At 32.5% G+C, this 23461-nt stretch overlaps 2 protein-coding genes and 1 long non-coding RNA gene across 3 annotated transcripts; 1 reads left to right on the top strand and 2 right to left on the bottom strand.

Annotated features, from left to right (window-relative positions):
* Nucleotides 1–138: 138 nt before the first annotated feature.
* LOC116007422 (solute carrier family 40 member 2-like) lies at nucleotides 139–2978 on the bottom strand. The gene is made up of 8 exons (XM_031248089.1): nucleotides 2838–2978; nucleotides 2018–2168; nucleotides 1719–1915; nucleotides 1092–1577; nucleotides 837–1008; nucleotides 600–737; nucleotides 415–525; nucleotides 139–318 (listed from the first exon to the last, which is right to left on the bottom strand). Exons 1-8 carry the CDS (start codon nucleotides 2942–2944, stop codon nucleotides 163–165), a joined length of 1518 nt encoding a protein of 505 aa, XP_031103949.1. The 5' UTR covers nucleotides 2945–2978; the 3' UTR covers nucleotides 139–162.
* A 3335-nt stretch (nucleotides 2979–6313) lies between these two features.
* LOC116007174 lies at nucleotides 6314–6776 on the bottom strand. Its single transcript, XR_004095205.1, has 2 exons — nucleotides 6690–6776; nucleotides 6314–6588 (listed from the first exon to the last, which is right to left on the bottom strand). It is a non-coding gene; the product is annotated as an uncharacterized LOC116007174 (long non-coding RNA).
* A 14816-nt stretch (nucleotides 6777–21592) lies between these two features.
* LOC116007256 (short-chain dehydrogenase reductase 2a) lies at nucleotides 21593–22944 on the top strand. Its single transcript, XM_031247886.1, has 2 exons — nucleotides 21593–21819; nucleotides 22009–22944. The coding sequence occupies exons 1-2, from the start codon at nucleotides 21725–21727 to the stop codon at nucleotides 22826–22828; spliced, it is 915 nt and encodes a 304-aa protein (XP_031103746.1). The 5' UTR covers nucleotides 21593–21724; the 3' UTR covers nucleotides 22829–22944.
* Nucleotides 22945–23461: the final 517 nt, after the last annotated feature.

The raw sequence follows: 23461 nt of genomic DNA, 5'->3' as shown, positions 1-23461 counted from the left end.
AATATTTTGTCACACATTTCTTTTTATTGAAAAAAAATACATAAAACGTTATAAGACCACACCAATACAATCAACTATTAAGAATAGGTAGATCCCATGGAGGGATGGAAATCAAGAAATACAAAACATTAATGCTAACAATTAAAAAAGAAAAACAACTATCTAATTTACTCTATTTGAATAATAGAAATGCCTACCAATAATAGGCAATTTCTCAAAATGGAAGAGGTGCTTCCTCACACGATAGATGTGTATACTGTACAAAATGGCCGCCAGTGTCACCAGCACAAAGGACAACAATATCAACTCCCAAAAATCCTAAACCAAATGCACAAACAACAAATTTGCAATTCCAACCAAGTTAGCGAGACACCGAAATATTTTCCTATTTAGAAGGTAGACAAAGGAGGTTACCTGGGGATCTGATATGACAATGCCCATGAGATAAGTCATCAGATCAAATATAGATTGTAGCGAGTTTTGAACCCCTCCTACCACACAACGATCGTTCTCGGGAACATGGTCCTACTCAAAAAGGACAACAATGGTAACTAGTGCAATGTTAACAACTATGTTAGACTCAACATTGTGCTTATTACCTGCATTTGCTGAATGACTGATAAGTCGAACATCCATAGCCCCAGGCGCGATGCAGCTACTCCCGCCATAAGCATATACGCTGATACGAGCTTATCGTGCATCCATATGGACGCTACGCATACCAGGAGGCAGCTCCACTGTGGAGAAAATTAAAAAAACCGATACAAAGTCAAGAAAATCGTTGTTTCTGTCACACGCCATGGTTTCGTGATGCCTCAGAAGTTTAGTACTAGTACCTGAGACCAGATTGACCATAGCCCTGTTCGAAGGGTTGAAATCTGGGATTGCAAGACGGGGTACAGAAACGTAGCAGCAATTCCTATTGCTGCGCTTATCCCCCGGGCAATGCCAATGATATATGCAGGTATGCCTTCCCATTCTAGCGTAGCAGTCATTAAAGTTCCAAAGCTGCAATCGAGGGTCGAAAAGTTAATTAATCACAGCATCTTCTTGCCTAAATTCGATAGACAGTGGTACAATACTAAAATTACCTGAGGATTGTGAAATAGAGCAGCGCAAGAGCTAATCCCGGGATAACTAAATCTTGCTGCAAGTACACTTTCCAAGCACTGATATAAGGAATTCTTGACACGTGATCGCTTATTTTTATCCACCAGCTGCTGTTAGATGTCTCTGCAGATGCATTCCTATCCAAATTAACCGAGCTTTCCTGTTCATGATGAACCGAGGGGCGTTCTTCTGTGTTGTTTGGCAAGGATCTTAAGACCCTTCTTTCACTGCTTTCTCTTAAAGCCGGAATCCCAAAGAACACCGATGTTAGAAGCCAGTATTCTAGGCAAACCGATACGATATTCCACAGGGCTAGAGCCATAGCAGATGCAGTTAGGGAGACAAAACTTATGATGAACCCCGAAACGACAGGGGCAAATAACTTGCAGATCAAATCGATTCGCCTTATTATCGAATTCATGTTTGTCAGCAGTGCAGGAGGATGGCCTTCTGATATCACCACTACCCTGCAAACGAATCAATTTTCTCATCTTTCGCACTGTAAAACTCTGCATCGATGTAATTCGACACAACTAAGACTCATTTCCAAAGAATAATTCAAAAATTAGAGCAACAGACTAATCAAATATAGACTTAAGACGGTTCACCATTCTCGTTCGATCAATATCGTTCCTGCCAGAGTGGAAAGCATTGCAACAGCTCCAGAGACATTGATCAGTATTACGAGTAACATGAATGCCGAGAAGTTGATTGACATCAAATCTTCCCAAACCAGAAGCGCAACCACTGCACCCCCGGCAATGATAAACGAGAGATTTTGACTTAACAACCATAGCTTGAGAACCTGCGAGTACAAAATCAGACTATGTGTGGGGAACAGACTAAACTGCGAATTCATGACAGACAATTACCACGAATGAAACTAGGAGAGGTCGAGTGAATGAACCTTAACATATGTAAACGTATCCACCCATTTTCCAACTACTGGTCCAAGCAAAGCTGTGGAAGCAGACTCCACAGCACCATAAACAGCAGCAAGGACTAAAGAATTGGGCCACAGATTGATCATATACAATCCCACAGAGAATTCCCACATCCTGCAATTAGGAAGAAGGTGCATTTTCAATTTTCATGAACTCTTACAAAAACTAATCTTTGTATCCAATTGAAGGACATGTTTCGTCTCAGCTAAAAATCTAAGTGTCAAAAAACATTGTCTTCGAACCCATGACCTTTTTGTCTATGTCTAACTTTGATACCAAATTGAAGAATGTGTTCCTGACCTTTTCGTTTAGGTCTAATTTTGATACCAAATTGAAGAATATATTCCTGACCTTTTCGTTTAGGTCTAATTTTGATACCAAATTGAAGAATATATTCCTGACCTTTTCGTCTAAGTCTAACTTTGATATCAAATTGAAAAACGTGTTCCATCAACTAGTTCTACAGAATCACTACTAGTTTGAATCAGCATCCTCAACTATACAACTCTTGTTTTTGCACTTAGAATCCTCTAAATTAGTAAATTTCTTAGAATCCTCTAACAGAACCCTCTAAATTTCTATCCAGCCTAATAATCAATTTATATGTTGTGCTGAAACTAAGTTTTGGGCATTAAAATTGTTAGTTTTCCAGTTCTGATTTTCTTTTTTTGCTTGCATGAATTTGTACCAGAAAGAACACTGAAACCTGAATAAAATGAATCAAATTAAATTACCACTAAAAGACAGAAATTGATGGTACACAAAAAGAAAGCAAGAAATGACCTGGCAGTCCATCTGGAAAGGAAGTGTCCAAAATATAGATAGATGAGCAGAGATGATGGAAAAGGGGGCCGTTGATTTTCTTGATGAAGCAATGGCTCATTCATCATAAAGCTTCTTTCTCCTCCCCCTTTTGCTATGGCTTTCAAGATTCTCCCCTGGAAAAAAAAAAAAAAAAAAAAACAAAGGGTTTCTTTTAATGATTGGGACAAGTATGATGATTGCTGACTTTTTAGTCTTGGGAAGAGTTGTAGTAATGGCGGATAGTCAACGTGGACAAAACCCATGAGCGGGAGAAACCATGCTTTAGATCTGCATTACATGAGTGTCTTAATTTATTAGTCCGTATTACTTTTTTTTTCCTGAAATTATGAGTTTCTTAATTGTTGATTGCTCGTATAATATAATTGCTCAATAATAGTTTAATTGATCAACCTTAGTAAATTTAAAGGTAATTTACATTTTTAGGGTTGACATTTAAATCGTATTTTTAGATGCCATTTTACTCGAGCATGTAGAGAAGTAATTTGGAGGCTCATTAGAGCACCCCTATCAGGGATTATTATGTGAGATATTGCATAAAAAGTGCCACATGGGCGGAGAGAAGGGAGGAGAGAGAGGGGGAGGAATCATCTGCTAATGTTGGGTTTTTTCAGAAAATGGGACCCACATGTTTTAAAACTCAGCCGCACAATTTGTGCGTGGAAAGCACAAATGCGCCCAGCGCACGCGCCCGCTGGGCGCGTCAGGCGCAATTTTATTTATTTATTTATTTTTGTTATTTCAGATTTGTTATTTGATTTTTTTCATCCCCTCCCATTTTCTTTTTCGTAATCACACTTACAAAAACTCCTAAAAAATGAACAAAAAAATCCATTGATAAGGATGCTCTTAATGAGGTCGGATCAATATCTGATGCCACAAGGGCACAAGACTTATTAGGTTGGAGGACTAGTGTCTAATACTCTAATGTCACAAGAAGCTTGTGGTCCATTAGATATTTAGATGAGAGGACTTGTATTTGGTACTTATTAGGAACCCGCAATTTTGGGTGGAACTTATATAAGTTGTAATCGTAAGGATTCGATCCTTTTTTTCTTTTTGACTTATAATCTACTACTCAAAAATCAATTGAGCTTAAAAATTTTTATCCAATATTACAATGAATGATTATTAGACATGTCAAGTGCAACAAAAAAAAAGAAAAAAAAAGAAAAAAGAAAAACAAAGACAAAATTGTTGGGGTAGTCTTTAGAAAGAGAACAAAAACAAAAATATGATGTTGGATATTATAATTGGGTAGTTGTGGCAAATTTCCATCTCTTCAATTGCGGCGATTACTGTTTAAACTAAAACCATATATACGACAACATAAAAGTTGTCTATGACTTTAAGGTCAACACTGGACAGGCCGCTTCTTATTAGTTCGTGTATTTTATATTAACTTATTTAAAGCCTATTTTGTTTCCTTCTTTTCCTTTTTATTTTTTTTTTAAATGTCTCGATAGTCCCTCAATTTTTATATTATTACTTGTCATATTTAACTTTCAATTATTAATGTTTCTACATTTGGTCTTGCTAACTAAATTTTCAGCAATTATTCGGTTAAAAATGTAATTTTTTTTTTACCTAAAGTTGTTATAAAAGAAAAATTAGTCATTTAAATCTAAATACACAATATTATTACTGAAATTTTCTCCTGTAACAACTTTGAATAAAAGAATATTTACATTTTTCAGCAAGTAATTGTTAGAAATTTGGCTGACAAGACCAAATGTAGCAACAAAAACATATTTGTACACCAAATGCGACGAATTTAGTTGATGAGCAAATGTGAGAAGTGAATAATAATCAGATGATCAAAAGTTGTAGTAACTTTATTGGAATGAATGGTTAGGATTGATATTCAAATATCATTTATATTAGGACAAAATTAATTCAAAAGGATGGAATTGTAATTTGATAATGGAAATAAATGAAATATAATAATTTCCATATATTAAGGAATCCTAATCATGGTAACCCATTATATACTTCTTTTTTTTTTCTTTTTTTTTTTTTGTTTGTTTCTTTGTGTGGTATTAACCAAAAAAATAGTGAGAAAAATAAAGAAAGGATATTAGACGTCCAGACGCGATAATGACAGACAACATTGCCAGTAAGTTCCGTCTGAAATTTTTATTTATTTTTGGTTCGTAGGTGTGTGCGTTCATGGAGTTAGGTGTGTGCGAAAGCCTGTTGGAACAGTACTCTAACATGTGCCCTCTTTTAGCGTGTGTGCACACAGTCTTGGTGGTTGGTGCAACTTTGATTGGAGTGTATTAGGTGCATTTCAGCGGTGTAGTGTTCATTTCATGTTCACGAGAATATTTTATCACACACACATGATCAACAACGTTTGTTTCTTGCAAACAGTGTGCATATGACTACCGTAATACACGCAAAATAATGACAAGTCAATGAATAGGTTGACATCTTTTTTTTTTTATCACGGTACTTTTGATTATAATGGGAACTGTAGGTGTGAGCATTTGTGAGTTTGGGTGTATGCACAATACTGTAGGAACATTAGTCGTGTGTGGACCAGCATGAATTGTTGGTTTTGCATGTTTTTTGAAATGTTAATTTTTTTTTGTTATTCATAGGTGTGTGCATTTGTGAGTTCGGGTGTGTGCATAATTCTGTAGGAATATTAGTCGTGCCTTTGGACCTTCGTGAATTGTTGGATTTGCATGCTTTGTGAATTGTTGATTTTTTTTTTTATTCCTAGGTGTGTGCATTAGTGAATTTCGGCATGAACAAGAGTGTGTTAGAAATCTGAGTATTGTGTGCGCGTATGAAGTTGGGCGTGTGCAAAAGGCTGAATGACTAAAGTGCACATACCCATATTATAAACTAAAGTGGACAGACCCATATTATGATGAGTGACTACGCACACACGCCAAACCTGTCCCGCACAAAGTGGAAAAACGATCTACATCACACTTACTCCCTCAACTCATTTACACCCCACACCACAAATTGCACTTAATTTCACCAACAAACTAGATCGCACATACCACATAATTAATACGCACAGCTAATATCATATACACAACAATATTTAATCATGACTAGAGAGCACCATATTTCAAACACTTCCATTACTAATTTCCTCATATAATACCAAACACGCACACACCACCACTAACTATACGCACATACTTCAACACTCAAATGCATACACTAAAAATATGGTGTCTTTCGTGGAAAGAGCCCCCCCCCCCCCACCCCCCTACCACTCACAGAGTAATATGCACAGACGTAACGCACACACTTATAACTTACACTGCACACACTTAAAACCTACAGAGCACACACGTAAAATCTACAGTGCACACACTCAAAACCAACAGAGCACACACATAAAACCTACGGTGCACACACACTTATATTACCATAAATTTGTTTATACCTGCTGTTAAATCAACAAAACGCACTAAATTTCAAATTGAAAATATATTTAAACATCAAAATTATTTACAACAAAAATTATGGTCATGTACATAGTACTTCTAACAACGAACTATTACCATACACAAAAAAAGAAGTTATGAAAATATATATTACTTAATCTTCATCGCTAGGAGCTTGTGTTTCATATGGTTTATATGGCAGCCTTGTTTAAGTTTTTGACCAACTGATACCACCCTAAGAATTTGATGAGATCTAGAGCTTGTTTCATTCAAGTAAGCCTCTCCAATTTGTCTTTGAGCTGCAAGAGGCAACAAAAATACATGAAATATGGCAAAAATAAAAAATTATAGTGCTGTTTTACGAGACTGCAGAATGAAAAAGATGATATATTCCACCAACCTTCACATATGGATAGGAGTTCGGTGAGATGATTCCAATATCTCAGAGTATCTTCTGTGAGTTTCTCAATTATAGTTCCTTTTTAGGGAAGCAAAAATCGCCTTAGAGGATAATAATCTAAACTGAAAAGGTCTCCCTAGTATAGCATTGAATAATACTTGTACTGTATTATACTAAACTAGAACTCTAAGAGTACGTACAAAACGCATAGTCCTATTCTAATACTCTAAAACAACTCAACAGAGTATGCCATCAAAGAATTAGTTACAAATTAAGTTGCAAACATCATGTGCTTAGGAGTATTCATCAAAGACTTAATAGTTAATAGCAAAGAAATAATTTGCAGTCACCTATATGTGATCAAAGAATTAATTTGCAGTCATCATGTGTGTAGGTATAAACTAAGTGAAGAATTGTTCTAATAGTGTATGCATGATAAAATGATTACAAGATGGACATATGAGGAATATCTCCGTTTAACCCTTAGAATAAGAGGCCATTGCATGTGAATGGCGATCCTACTAAATGCAGGCAACTAGCCGCTATCAACTATGAAAGGGATTTAATTTAACTCTCTCATACTCTAGTGTTTAGTCTGTAAAAACCAAACACACACCCCCAATCCAGAACCCAACCTAAACCCCCCACCCCCGCAGCCCCTAAAACAGAACCCAACAACACCGTAAAAATCAAATAATACCACCCCCAATCCAACCCCCCGCTGGAAAACCGACCAACCTAAACCCCCACNCCCCCCAAAATCGAAAAACCCTAACAAAAAAAATCCAAACAAGATGTTACCCATCTCCGGAAAAAAATACAAGCTGCTATCCGCTACCAACACAAACCACCATCCCCGAACCTAAACACTCCACATAACACAAAAACCCAATAAATAAAAAAAGGGAACCAATAGCGGAAAAAAGGAGAAACGAGGAAAGACCGCGCGCAGACGAGGCTCCGACGACAATGATTGCAGACGGGCGTCGACGATGCTCAGGCTCCGGCAACGATGAACGGCAACGTCAGAGTATGATCACACGCAGAAAACGCGACTTCACGACGATGGGTGCAGAACGACTGACGACAACGAAAACAGGAAAACAAACGGGTATGATGGAAAGAGAATCAACAAGGAAATAAAAAAGGAACGGAAAATTTAATTCTAAAAATAATGATCCAAAATACCTAAATACCCCTATTACATCTAATTTTACCTATGCACACAATATTTAATCTGGGCAATTAAATAAACCCAACGGATGGTTTAGATGTAATCTCACGATCTCGTGTAAGTATAGGGATCTCACTGGATCCAAATCCTATATATATATATATATAAAAGAACCTCATATGATATGATGTTATATCAAAATGTGTATTGGAAGTGAATTTAAGAGATAAAAATAGCATGCCTTAATAGATGGATTATTTGGCTATGCGGTTTTCATGGAGCAAGAACTATTGGGATATGGTGCTTAATAAATTCTTTGGGCTAAGAATAATTTTGTTCTTTTATTTAATCTACTTGGATAACCCAATCTAAAGAGGGATTAATATAATTAGCCCAAATTGGATTATGATACATTATTTAGCCCAAAGATCGCACTTTACATACTAATGTGGTGATTTGCCAGCTAGATGTGGTTTTTTTTTTTTTTTTTTTTTCATAACGAGGTGAGAGCTTCTTTGATTTCGGTATTCTATCTACAACAAAAAGACTTCATTGTTGCACGTTGAGGGCCCCTTCTCTGTCTTGATGATTCCCATACGGCTGAAGCATTGGTTGTAAAAGAAGCGCTTTCTTCGATGCAAGACAAAGGTTGGAGAAGTATTTGAGTGGAATCTAATTGCTTGAATGTTGTTCGTTTACTAAACTTGCCATCTATGGACTACTCATATGTAGGTTGTATCATTGAAGCTTGTCGTTCTTTAACCAGGCACTTTGACATAGTATCATTTCATCATATCCGTCGATCAACGAACCAACTAGCTTATATTTTGGCAAGGGCTACTGATTCACATACTGGTGCATCTTGTTGGATTTCTTTTGTTCGTTTGTGTATTTAACACTTATTCCCTATAATATGATTTGGTGTTTTTCCTTTTAAAAAAGTATAATAAAGTTTCAGAGAATATAATTTAGTGTTTTAGAAGACTAAGGATTGAGAAAGACTTAAAAAGTAAAAAAAATGTTTTTATTTTAAAGATATACTCCGTAATATGTGTCTTCCATATAAATAGTTTATATGAACGATGTTTAATAATTTATTTTGTGCATTATTTGTTATATTTAGTTATTAAATTAATTAAATTAGCTAAATTAGTTGGCTAAGTTAACTTCTTTGTACTCTTGATTAGTTACCCATCCTTCTCCATCACACTATAGGTAGGAAAGATTGTAATCTTGGCTTTAATATTAGCCTAAATTTTGGCTCACCTTTCTTTGAATAATAAATAAATTTGATTATACTACTTAAATATTAGCCTAAATTTTTTTTGAGTTTCTAGTCTCCATAAAGGCATAAACGAAACCCGTGGAAGTTAATTCGTCTGTACTTAAATGAATATATCTTTATAATTTTTTTAGTCTACCACAAGTTTTCTCAACTAGGATGTGCACTAAGAGCTACATTTAGGGTGTGTTTGGTTGGGGGGTTTAGGCATAAGGTATGGGTATGAAAGTAATTGTTAGTGTTTGGTTGATAGGTTTTGTGAATGCTACTATGGGTTTGGAATACCCCATCAATGGCAAAACACATACCCTTATTAAATAAGGGTTTCATCTCCCTTCATCATTTCTTCCCCAACTATTAATAATCATTCTCATTCCACCCAACTACCAAACATGCTAAATACTTTCACCAAAACCCATTACCCTTACCAAGTATTTGATACCCATTCCGATTCCGATTCCCATGTGCGAACCAAACGCACCCTTAGTTGGCAAATTATGATATGGACCCAATTCCACCTTGGTGGATTTGGACCCATATTCACAATTTTAAAACTCTATGTTCACAATTTTAGATTTCAATATACAAAATTACATTACTCAATATACAAAACTATATTATTCAATATTCACAATTACAAAACTCTATATTCACAATTTTGTTATATAGATCCAAAAATTGTGTTATACTGTTGAATATAGAGTTATGAAATTGTGAATATAGAGTTTTGTAATTGTGAATATAAAATTTTAAAATTGTGATTTGTGAACATAAATATCTAAAATTGTGAACATAAAGTTCTAAAATTGCAAACATAAACTTGATTTTATCTTACAAGGTGGACCTGAGTTCATGACATAACAATTACATTTAGTTAAGTTGGGAGAGAAAAGTTAGAGTTTTCTTGCATGTAGATCTCTGTAAGAAATTTATTTCATCAAGTGGACCAACTATTTGTGTTGGGCTTTGTTTGAATTCATGAGTGAGATGGATAAAATTATGCTAAGTATATTGAGGCAAATTATGTTATGGACTCATGTCAACCTTGTAAATGGACTGGGGTTTATGTTCACAAATTTAGAACTCTATGTTCACAATTTTAGAACTTTATATTCACAATTTTAAATCTAAATATACAAAATTATATTACTCAGTATTCATAACTTTTGAACTCTATATTCACAATTTGTTATATAGATTCAAAAATTGTGTTATACTGTTGAACATAGAGTTTTGATACTGTTGAACATAGAGTTATGAAATTGTGAACATAAAGCTATAAAATTGTGAACATAGAGTTATGAAATTGTGAACGTAGAGCTATGAAATTGTGAACATGAAATTATGAAATTGTGAACATGAAGTTAAAAAACTGTGAACATGGAGTTATGAAATTGTGAACATGGGCTTATGAAATTATGAACATAGACTTGAGTCTACCTTACAAGTGGATCCGGGTCCATGGCATAATAACCGGTATATTGATGGATAGGATTGAATTATTATATTGGGCTAATTAATTGCTTAATTCAAATAATTAGCCCACCACATTCTTGTTTATACCAAAGGGATTGTTGCATGCTGTTGGATTAATTATTTTTGTAGTATTTAGTTGGGCTAATTAATTTAACATGTTTGGCCTGAGTAAAGCTAATTCATTTAGCAAATTTTAAGAGCATTTACATCAACGCATTTATTTGGTTTTTTCATCTGAAAAAATCAAGTTTGGATTTTTAACTAGTGTGAGAAGCTTTTTATTTTTGTGGGTCCCATTTATGGTGTGTAGAAGACAAACAATGAAGAAAACCAAAAAGGCCGGTGCGCGTTTCGCGCAACTGCTGTGCGCGTAAATGTGTAGTAATTTTTTTTTTTTTTTTGGATTTTTCTGAAACTGTGTCAGCTTTCCTTCTTTTTTTTTTTTTAAAAAAAAAAAATTAATAATTTGCTTCCTCTCCCGTCCTCAATCTCTTTCTTACATGAACTAAAAAAATCACCCAAAAACTTAAACTAGTATGGATGCTCTAATTAAGGTTGATTTTGGTAAGATTCTACTATGTATTCGGGTTTACAATATTACAATTTCAATATTTTCACCACTATAAAACTAATTTAGATTTGGTTTGAGTCGCACCCGTAGAATTTGTCGTTTACTCAATGAAAAGTTTAGCTCACAACTCTTTAATATAATTCATTATTTATAACGCTATAATTTCTAACATTACAATTGCATTAACAGTTCACTTATTAACTTATATATTACTAGATTATATTATAGTTAAATTGCTTCGTCTATACATGGAGATGTTCTTCTCATTCTTCAACTTTTTAATTAATTACATCCAAATTAATTAATTTTTAGAAGTGCTAAAGGAACATATGAAAATAATAATACAGGGCTTCATAAACTTATAAGGTATCACATTCCGCCAAAAACAAGATAAAATATGATGTGATAGGTAAGTAACACTCCTTTATAATCTAATCTAGCGTTAATCAAACATTCTTTTGACAATTAACATTTTGAAATATTATCGTTATCTTATTTTCTTGCGTTTGCTGTCAAGATTATATTGTTACATCACCAATTTCAACACACATCTGTTATGTAACTTTATATCCCAATTATTCTACACAATGCGAAAACAATTTCAAATATGAAGCATTGATACAACTTACATCATATATCAAAGTTCACCTTAAATTTGTGGACCTTGGTTCAAAATGAATTATATACATACAGTTAAACATATTATGTACCTTCAATTAATCAATTATGTACATGTAAAGAAATTAAAGGTACATAATATGTTAAATAATAGGTACATAATTTATTAAGTAAAGATACATAATATATTAATACATAATTTGGATAGAATAAACCATTTTCATGGTGGATCTTGGCTCACAATATAACAATTGAGCATTGATTCCCAAATCATTACATGATATATTTGTTTGGTTATTATAAGTAGTGGCTATACTTTTTTTTTTTTTTTGGTTAGTTTGTTATGTTGACAAGAAGATAAGTACGTGCAAAGTGCAGCTCTATAATTCGCACCCAAAAAAAAAAAAAAAGGAAAAAAAATCCAAATATTCTCAGGCACGTTTTTCACGTGTTCCGTGTTTCCAGGTTTATATTAATGCCCCATTTTGAGAATTGAGATTTAAATGTAGTGCTATGGTCTGCTTCTTTTTTGGATGTTTTTTTTTCCATTCAAAAGTGATGTGAACGATGTTGCATATATATTTTCCAAGGTATAATCAAAAGTTTTCAAAAAAGTTAGACTAGATTCTTAATTAATCAAGAATGCAGAAACACATATTCGGTTCAAACTTAAATTTTGAAGTAATAGTTTTGAGCCATTTTTTTAATCTAGGCCAAATTTTTTTTTAAAAAATATGCATTTTCTAGGTCGGAAACAATGTGTAGTAGATTGAATTATAAAGTATAAAGAAAATTATAGTACTTTTATTTGATATACTAATTGAATGTTAGGTTAATTGGATATTTAAATATAAATTTACAAACTAATTATGTAATTAGAATTATGTATTACTTTAAATTTTACCAGAAAATGGAGACGGGAATCCCGGTTCTGAAAATATCTTCACGGGGATGGGGATCTCCGGGGAGCGGAGAATTGGAGTTGAATTTGGGGACAAGGACCCTATTCCTTGCTTCCGCCCTAACCGTTGTCATCCCTTATAACTGTAACAACAACATTATATAAAATTCATTAATTTTTTAAATTAAAAATTAAAAAATTTTTAAAAAATGTATATGTAAACAAATGAAGAATGTCTTCATCTCCCCCGGGAGATTGGGAGACAAAGCTTTCACCATGGTTTTTTTTGAAGGATGAAAAAAATGTAATAAAAATGTTTTAATACATGGGTAATATTAGATAATATGAGATAAGGGAGGAATAAGATTTATAAGAGAACAAAAAAAGTTGATGTGACAACTATATGACATTCTTTTAGAATGTCAAATAGTGTGAACCAATACAATATTTTTTTTATACTAATTTTATATAAGGTGAATCAAATACTTCTAATTGTTATTGTTGGGTACTTTGGAAGAAGAGTATAGTTTTAATTGTACAAAATATACAAAAGAAACATAAGTGAAATTATTATTATTATTATTATTATTATTATTATTATTATTATTATTATTATTAATGCAAATAAAAGAGGAGAATGCTCATAAATCTGGAGACTATCTTCTCCTTCAAACATTACTATTGTGGTCATGAACGCCAAGCTCTTCTTCTCTAAGGATGCTTAAAACAACTCCTTATGGTTTAATTTACTGAGCCACTTTAGTCCTCTATGATGTTGAAGTGCTTATTTTGCCATCTTATCTGTTGCAACATTTATTTTAATTTGGTGGACAAATAAATTACTATATTAATTTAGTTTTACCTTTTAATTTATATATCGCGCATTGGATAGTATTAAAAAAGAAAGCATTAACAAGTAAATAACATATAATATTAAGATTCTAAATTTAATGCACAAATAGAAAGAGACACCCCAACCATTGAAATTTTGAGTTTCAAAAGTTATACTCCGTAGTATATATATAAGATAAGAAACACATGATGAACATGACATAATTAAACAATTAGTACAAGAAGAGTCCTCTTCGAATATGTAAAAGGTTTGTGCTTTTACAATAAAGGAAGCAAAGTTCACAAATAATAATAATAATAATAAATTTAGCATCAAAATAATAGTCCACAAATCACACATAACGTAAATCATACTCAAAAGATCATGTGTAACGTAATTAACAGAATCTTTTAACACCTAAAATAGAATATATTTAGAAGTGATTCATAATAATTATTAGGTACTAATGGTCATTGTGTAAACCATGGCCCAATATACATTTTTATAACTCATAATGTACATTATTCTAACACAAAATATACATTATCTTACTCTAGAAGTATCACTATTCCAACACATAAAGTATATTATTCTAACACATATTGTACATTATTTTACTCTAGATATTTTATTATTCTATTACATAATGTACATTATTCTAAATTATAATATTCAGCGATGTGGTTTTGAAACTTGACACACAATAATTATATTTGCCCACTTGGTATTTGGTAGTACATACCTCCCACCCACCAAAATAAATAAATAAAAATGGAGAATATGTTAAGGGACATTGATAAACTATTTTCCTATACTTAAACCAAGGCCCATCTATAATCTTCAAAATAATATTAATAAATATAATAACAGAAATAAAAAGAAGATCCCCAATCAATATAGTGAAAAAAAATAAAAACAAAAACTTTCCCTCTAGCTAAGTTATATAGACATATTAGATATGTATATAACTTTTTCTTTTGTCAATGCCATCACTATTCGATAATGTGCACTAAATAAAACTCATTATATGTAATAGTCTGCAAATTATACAAATGAGATAAACTATATTAGGAAGACCCAATTCAACGAACTCAATCAAGAAAGTGTTAAAAACAATTAAATTCGTAATCTTTAAATACGAATATTATGTTGGACTCACTCAGCCATCTTTTTGGAGCATTAATCTGATCTATAAATTTGGGCCAATGGAATATTGTTTTGATTCCAAGTCATCATATACTCTGCTCATTTATTAAATCTATCTATGCAACTTGCAATTTTATATTTGCATCAATGCTAACTGTTTAGTTAACCTGGCCTAGTGTAATTGGCTTGATTAAATTTGATTATTAGTGCAATAGTGCAGTATTCAAGAAATTTTTAAGATATCATCCGTCTTAATTTATGTATGCAACTTGAATCACCCTACCATATATAACCAATCAGGTTATGCCCATTGGATTTGCCACCTAGGTTTTATTGCAAGACAAATGAGATAGTAGGTCTAACAATTTAAAATAGGCAAAAACTTGTGTGAGGCCGTCTCACCATAAGACGGGTCGGGTCGGGTCGAGTCAATATACAAATGTAACACTTATATGCACAAATGTCATACTTATATGTTCAAATGTAATACTAATCAGAAATAAATTTTTTGTTACTTATAAGGGTAAATGTAATACTTTTAAGGGAAAATACAATACTTTTACATTTCGATTTAAAAGTATTACATTTTTCCACAAAAGTATTATATTTGCCCTTATAAGTAAATGGCACTTGTCAACATTACTTATTATAAAAAATGTGTTACTTTTGCTCTAATAAGTAACAAAAATTGTATTCTTGATTAGTATTATAGTTGAGCATATAAGTATGATATTTGCACGTATAAGTATGACATTTGCATAGTGCTTTGACCCGACCCGACCCGTCTCACGAATAAGGATCCGTGAGACGGTCTCACACAAGTGTGACCCAAAGTGAGAATATAGATCAACGTATGAATAATATAATCAATATTAAAGTATTACATAGCATGGTGAGAAAGTCGAGGTAAATAGGTCGTCGTTGGTGGTGTGTCAACTTTGATTTATTTGATAAAACAAAACTAAATATCAAGTAAAAAGTTGTTAATAAAATTCACTAATATTTTATTTTGTGGATCTTCTTCGGTTATAGATCTAACTATTCTATTGACTTCTTTATTTGTTAAGTTGTCCAACTCAAAAAATCTTTTGCTTTACAACAACTATGTGCCCTCATTCATATATGGGGTAATGTTAGTTTCTTAAGCATGCGAGATCATGAGAATCTAAGTAAAATACACTTTAATCAAATTAAATCATATAATTTAATTTGACAACTCTTTAATTAATAAATTTTATTAATTAAAAATATATACATGTGTATATGGTTTTAATTTTTAAAATGCAAGTGTAAATTCTAAATTCAACTTTGATCTAAAAAAATATATATAAGTTGTTATCAGATATGATATTTGCATCGGGGGTAGATTGATAAAAATAAATATTGATAAAGGCTACATGATAAAAACTCTATTTCTAGGATGTCTTACTGCAAGACAAGGGGTTGTAAACTTGTAGGCATTTAGTCGTCATCATTTTTCTCTTCATCATATTTATATTGAGAAATTGTTTGGAATTCCTCGGGCAATTATTTTGTTTCAAATTAAAGAAAAAGAAAATTCAACTTAGTATGTTACATCATATATGTGTTCACATCAATCATTTTGAATTTAGAGATGATAATAAATTTAAACTCCAAACTTAAGAACACCGCTCTTATCTTGGCGACTAATATAGATGGTAATAACCTAGATGGGAGAAGAAGATAATATAACTCAGATGGGAAGATCCTTCCAAGGTCCTTTCTCTCCAATGACAAGTACAAATTGGTCATTAATTAAATGGATGGTATTATGTCATTATTACTAAAAGTTTATTTAAATTTCTGCCTTTTAAATATGTCATTATTACACTCCCACATGGATAATGGGAGTGGGTTCGAGCCTCAGTGGAGGCATTTGTTGACTCTTTGTGCTTCAATAGGTTGAGAAAGTAGCTATGAACAGATACTACATTGTAACAGAGTCAGTAGTACTCAAAAAACAATAATGTAATTATTATATTTCATTAAATGCTTCTATCTAATGATTATAACGGGATCTTATTAGAGTTCCACAAACATGCATTTTTAGTCTCTCATTTGTCTCTTACTAGTTCTTTTAATTCCTAACTTTTTACTGTTATAATATACTCTCTTAACTTTTCAATATATATATATATATATATATATATATATATATATATATATATATATATATATATATATATATATATATATATATATATATATATATATATATATATATATATATATATATATATATATATATATATATATATATATATATATATATATATATATATATATATATATATATATATATATATATATATATATATATATATATATATATATATATATATATATATATATATATATATATATATATATATATATATATATATATATATATATATATATATATATATATATATATATATATATATATATATATATATATATATATATATATATATATATATATATATATATATATATATATATATATATATATATATATATATATATATATATATATATATATATATATATATATATATATATATATATATATATATATATATATATATATATATATATATATATATATATATATATATATATATATACATACATACATACATACATACAGTTTTAAGCCCTGAAACAAAAAAAAAAAAAGAAAAAAACGAAAAACACTATTAAACATTATTATAAAAACTTTACTTGGTACATGAATATTTTTGTACTTTTTAAATGTTTATCTTATCATTATTTTTAATTATAATCTCCTTTAGTCTCAATATTTCATTTGTAAAATAAAAATTAATTTTAATAGGTCTATGTAGTGAAAATAGAGGCGATGTACCACACTTGAAGAGAAAAATTTAGGAAATAAGATTGTGAATTCTCTATTTTGTAATGGATACCAAACTGAAAAAGTTATAAAGAATAAAGATAATAAAATTTTAAAATACCCATATACTAAGTAAAATTTAATAGAGTTTAGTAGTTTGATTGAAGACTTGGATACTAAAAAAAAGAGCAATTCTTTCAACAAAAAATAAAAATAAAAATTCTCAAACATATCTTAAATTAATTACCTTTTAGGAAGTTGTGGTTGAAGATAGGTTGGCAGGTTCTACCTCTCATTTATTTGTCTCTAGCAAATTAGTAATAGTGTAATTAACGACATAATGTTTTTTAATGCTCCAAATACATCTAAAAAAAATAAAGGAAGATATTTTCTACCTAGAAATGATTTTTTTGGGATATATTTTGGTAGGTTGAAATTTTATTTATTATTATTATTTTTAGTGATTTGTACAATAACTTTTCCTTCCAAGTTTTATATATGTGACAGATGGAATATAATCAGTCAGAGATTGAGAATATCAGATGCAATCTTATTGTGTATCATCCAATATTCCAAGGCATGTACATTTGCTAATGTAGAGTTCTGCTGGCGACACGTCAACCATAACTTTTTCTCCTTTTATCATCATCACCATTTATCAAAAAAACACTTCCTTTTTACTTGCCAATAATTTTTTTTTAAGTATAATTTACCTGTTATGTGCCGTTTATAAATTATTAAACAAGAATAGAGTTGACTGCATACTCCTAAATAGTGACAATTAGTTTTTCCTCTAGGTAGGACTGATCCGTAAAAAATAGAGATAATGTTTAATAGTTCAATATGAACCATCTTTTAGCATCAAGTATTTGAATCCGAGTATTATTAGTATTATTTGTAGACTTTGATAGTATAATTAATTATTATTGTAAAATTGTAACCATTGTATTGATGAAATAAAATCTTAGCAGAAAACGAGTAATGCTTTGACTCATGGACTCCCACTTTCATGGGCGTGGATCATTGCTACATTTTATACAAATCCAGTTTGGATTGGGGACCACATGGATGAGGAGGAGAACAATATTTACAGGCAATTTTTTTAATAATAATAATAATAATAATAATAATAATAATAATAATATATTTAAGAAGTAGTGTAGATAATTACACTGTTAATGCATGACTACTGAATTATTTTAGCTAGTAAAGTACGGAGTACCAAATTAAGAATATGAGTTTAGCAATTGAATATACCTAATTAAGAATGGCTACAAATCTCTTGGTTTGAGTATCAACAATACAGTTGTACTATACAGGCTGTATAATTAATGCATTTTGTCTTGCGTAGTCCAATCTAGTTTTTCCGGCCCATTCCAAACTTTATTTGACTATTCCTACTGCCAACAGCCAATCAATAATCAAATGTATGTGCCAAATACATTGTGCTCAGATAATATGTAGTGACCCTTTTATATGGGAGGTCATGAGATTGAGCGTCAATAGAAGTTATATTGATTCTTTGTGCTTAACATGTTGGGAAAGTATAGATGCACAGACAGTACAATGTTAAAAAAAAAAAAATCAAATGTCTGTATCTTGCCAAAGACCTTGTGGTCTAGTAGGTCTAGTGGCACCGGTGTCCTGGTTTACACTCCCATATGGATGATGGGAGTGGGTTCAAGGTGGGTTCGAGCCTCAATGAATGTAACTGTTGACTCTTTGTACTTCAGTAGATTGAGAAAATAGCTATGAACAGATACTACATTGTAATAGTACTCAAAAAAAATGTCTGTACCTTTGACTTATGCAATTCCCTAAAACAACCAATCAGTCATGAATACTGAGGGACCAAAAATAATTTTATTTCTTATTATAGCTTTGTTTGGAGAGCTTATTAAGTAACAAATACAATGAATAATTTAAACAAAAACTTGGCCAAGTTGCTCAGTGACAGCAGAAATTCAAAAGGAAAGCATGGATCTGATTAGATCAACCAAAAAAAAGTGTCATCCCATCCCATTCACATAAACAGTGCTTGGATTACAGATGGGTTAAGTATAGTATAGTATAGTAAAACAGTGTTTAAGGAATCCCAGCTTGCAATTAAGGCTGCAAGCTAGTTTTTTGGGCTTCCATGGTTGTCTGTCCAGATTGCCTTGCCGATCTTAGGTGGACTTTATAAACCTTATTTGACTTTAAGAAGCTTCCAACTTCACTCCAACTTCAATAAAGTGGCCTGCCTCAATAAAATATAACACAACTTGTACATCAATTAATACATATATTATGACTTTAAGAATTCAAATGCATCCGCCTGTTTTTTAAAGATTTATTTAGATGCCGAATAATAAATTGACCATATTTACACAAAGCAATTTTTTTATTTGAATCAAAGCAGTGGTCGAGTGGGTGAAGTGTAATTCACATGCTAAAAGGACTCAAGTTTGATTCTTGTCAATACATTTCTGGTCGTGCTCGTCTCACATGGCCTTATATATTAGTATATATAGTTCAGTTCTCTTATGTGGTTTGTGGGCTATTATACATAGCAAATTTCCCTCGTCATCCAAAAAAAAAAGATTTTGAATTGACTAACACAAATGTACTTATTTATTTTTGTTAATTTGGTCTACAACCACATATGTAATTATGATCCATATATTCATTAACTTAATTACATATATATGTAGAAAATGTTGTCAATTGATATATATATATATATATATATATATATATATATATATATATATATATATATATATTTTACTCTCTCATGAGTGTTGCTATTTTATCTACTTATTTTTATCTCTTAATATTCATTTCTTTATGACTTTATGTGGACATAGTCCAATGACATTTCATGTGATGATCAGCTTTGAAATCAAATTGAAGAATACATTTACGATGATAAGATTGTGCACTAATTATTTATTACACAGTGTTCAACATTGATGTGATGCTACTTATTTGAAATTTTTATATTTAATTATTAAATAAATTCGTTTTTGTTCATGTTGGCCTGGGATCTTCTAATTTATAAGCCATCTACCATATAACGAATTTTATTGACACATTAAGAGATGAATATTAGGAAAAAGTAAATTTAAGAAGGTGAAAATTAATATTTTTTTTTATGACCAATTATCTCTTCCTTTAATTTGATTGCGTGTAGGACAAAATGCTTTGGTGACATAATAAGTTGTTTATAACGGTGAATTATAATAATAATAATAATAGGAGCATCCATTAATAGACTTTTGACAATGTCTTCTTTTGGTTGATTCAGCCATCTTAAATCTGTGCAAGTAGTCAACAACCTGCGATATGATGTTACCTAAATCGGAGGATTCATTAATCATGATGTCTGGGATTGGTTGTTTGAAATCACAGAATTTGGGTATATATATCAAACAGTCTGAACTCTGAACGCATGATTCCACAAAAGCTGGAGGCTGGTTTTATTTATTATTTGTTTATTTATTATAGATGTGTTATGTGTATATACACATTCGTGCGTATAAAATTGAAAGTGATGGATAAATTACACAACTAGATGTGTATATACACATTGGTGACGAATAAAATTGAAAGAATGTGATGGATAAATTAAGTATACAACTTATATGTGAAAAATTATATAAGCTAAGACAAAATGGGTTGGGATGAAATGTATGTAATACTAAATTGTGTAATTTTAGGGTTGGTTTAGGTAATTTGTTACCTTTGATGCACTATATATACATCATACTATTTTCCTGATGATCTAGTTTTTGGTGTTTATAATAAGTTATTACTGTTTGATTATATTTCTCCATTAGTTTTAGACTTTTAGGAGCTAGCGAGGGAGAAAAGGGAAATCCAGCAGAATTGTGTTGTGTTGGGGTGAAATGTGAAGGGAAATTGCTGAGGAAGTTGCCTTCCTTCAACTAAAGATTCTCATTCGAATTGAACCATTATTTACCTCACCAAACACCATTTGCCTTCCACTGCAATATACTATATATATTTCTCGATCTTCCTCTCTTCATTCTACCCATCTCTCTCTCTCTCTCTGCTTTCTCCCTCTATATATATATGTGTGTATAGACTTGAGCCCCCATTACACACAAGAAACGATATCTGATCTCTTTCTCTCTCTCTCTTAGTTTAATTATTTCAGACTGCTCTCAGACAAAATGCCGGCTGCTCAAGTGATGCCTGAGAATGTATTTGCTGCCGCCGGGGTTTGTCCCTTACCCAAAGAAATCACTTCTCCCACCTTCACTAAAAGGTATTTACTTCTTATATTCCTTTTTGTTTTTAATCATTAATGCATTTCTTTAGTACGAGAAAACCAGCCGTTCCTATTTGAGAATATGCTAAATCCAATTTTAATCAAAACTGATTAAAATGTTACTTATAACTTTATGGTTACAAAGTCAATATTCTAACAAATTTTGTTATGTTTTTATTGGTACAGATTAGAAGGGAAGGTTGCAATTATAACGGGCGGAGCTAGGGGGATTGGGGAGGCGACGGTGAGGCTATTCGCCATGCACGGCGCCAAAGTGGTGATAGCCGACGTGGAGGACGTGCTGGGCAAGGCGTTAGCAGACGCGCTGTCACCGTCGGTGACCTACGTGCGGTGCGACGTTAGCTCGGAGGAAGACGTGGAGCGCCTAATCGAATCCACGGTGTCAAGACACGGAGGCCTGGACATCCTATTCAGCAACGCGGGCGTGCTAGGCAACCAGTCAAAGCGGAAGAGCATCCTCGACTTCGACGCGGCCGAGTTCGACCGAGTGATGAGCATCAACGTGCGGGGCGCGGCCCTGGGAATGAAACACGCGGCTCGGGCCATGATCCCACGTGGCGGCGGCTGCATCATCTCCACCTCCAGCGTGGCGGGCGTCATGGGCGGGATGGGCCCACATGCCTACACCGCCTCCAAGCACGCCATCGTGGGGCTCACCAAGAACGCCGCCTGCGAGCTCGGCCGCTACGGGATACGGGTCAACTGCATATCCCCCTTCGGGGTGGCCACCTCCATGCTAATCAACGCGTGGCGCCACTCCGAAGAAGAAGATGAAGAATTTGGGATGCCGCCATTGGAGCAGGAAGTGGAGAAGATGGAGGAGTTCGTGAGAGGGCTGGCGAACTTGAAAGGGGCGACTCTAAAACCACGAGACATTGCAGAAGCAGCTCTGTACTTGGCTAGTGATGAATCTAGATATGTTAGTGGCCATAATCTTGTTGTGGATGGTGGGGTTACTACCTCCAGAAATTGTGTAGGATTGTAACCCGGGGCCATAAACTCACATAACTTTGTTTTATTCTTTTTTTTTTTTTATTAAGTCAATTGTAAAGATCCGGCATCTCTTTAGTAGAACAATATTGAAATCATCCTTTATTAACTTCTTGATACTTTGATAGTGCTAATACTGGAACCAGAGGTATATAGCAAATAAATTGAATTGTATTAATATTTGAGTGATTATAATGTCAAAGGGATTGAGTATAAGTAGGTTGGGAGTGTGAGCAGTACTAGCTAGGATGATAGTTGAGAAAAGGATCTCCTCCCAACAAGTTCTAAAATTGCGCCTTATATAGAGAGAATGAAAGCACACATGTAGGTTATGCGGCATGTCTTTCACGGGTTCTCTAGCAGTTTGGCGGGAAGACGGAGTAAGCCAACTGTCTTTATAGATTTCACTGTCTGATTGGCATGATCTGCCCATGCTCGGTACCTATTGTATAGCCGATTGTGAGACTGGTTGCGTTCTGAATGTGTGGCAATCTTCATATTCTCTTATTCCCGAGCAATGGGACCTTCAAACAATGCCTAGTACACACTGATTCATTTTATGTGGTCAGATTTGGTTGAGAATGGAGAATATCATATCAATATGCCCTAAACGTAGTCAGTAAATGTA

This window comes from Ipomoea triloba, chromosome 15 (genome assembly GCF_003576645.1).
Source record: "Ipomoea triloba cultivar NCNSP0323 chromosome 15, ASM357664v1".
In the NCBI taxonomy this organism is placed as follows: Eukaryota; Viridiplantae; Streptophyta; class Magnoliopsida; order Solanales; family Convolvulaceae; genus Ipomoea; species Ipomoea triloba.
The sequence above is the reverse complement of the archived record's forward strand: the minus strand, read 5'-3'. Positions and strand labels throughout refer to the sequence as shown.

Coding starts and splice junctions, on each gene's coding strand:
- LOC116007422 (XM_031248089.1), bottom strand. CDS start 2,944: ATGATGAATGAGCCATTGCTTCATCAAGAAAATCAACGGCCCCCTTTT. Junction 1,916..2,017: donor ATACGTTTACATATGTTAAG/GTTCATTCACTC, acceptor TTGTACTCGCAG/GTTCTCAAGCTATGGTTGTT. Junction 738..836: donor TATGGTCAATCTGGTCTCAG/GTACTAGTACTA, acceptor TTTTCTCCACAG/TGGAGCTGCCTCCTGGTATG.
- LOC116007256 (XM_031247886.1), top strand. CDS start 21,725: ATGCCGGCTGCTCAAGTGATGCCTGAGAATGTATTTGCTGCCGCCGGG. Junction 21,820..22,008: donor TCTCCCACCTTCACTAAAAG/GTATTTACTTCT, acceptor TTATTGGTACAG/ATTAGAAGGGAAGGTTGCAA.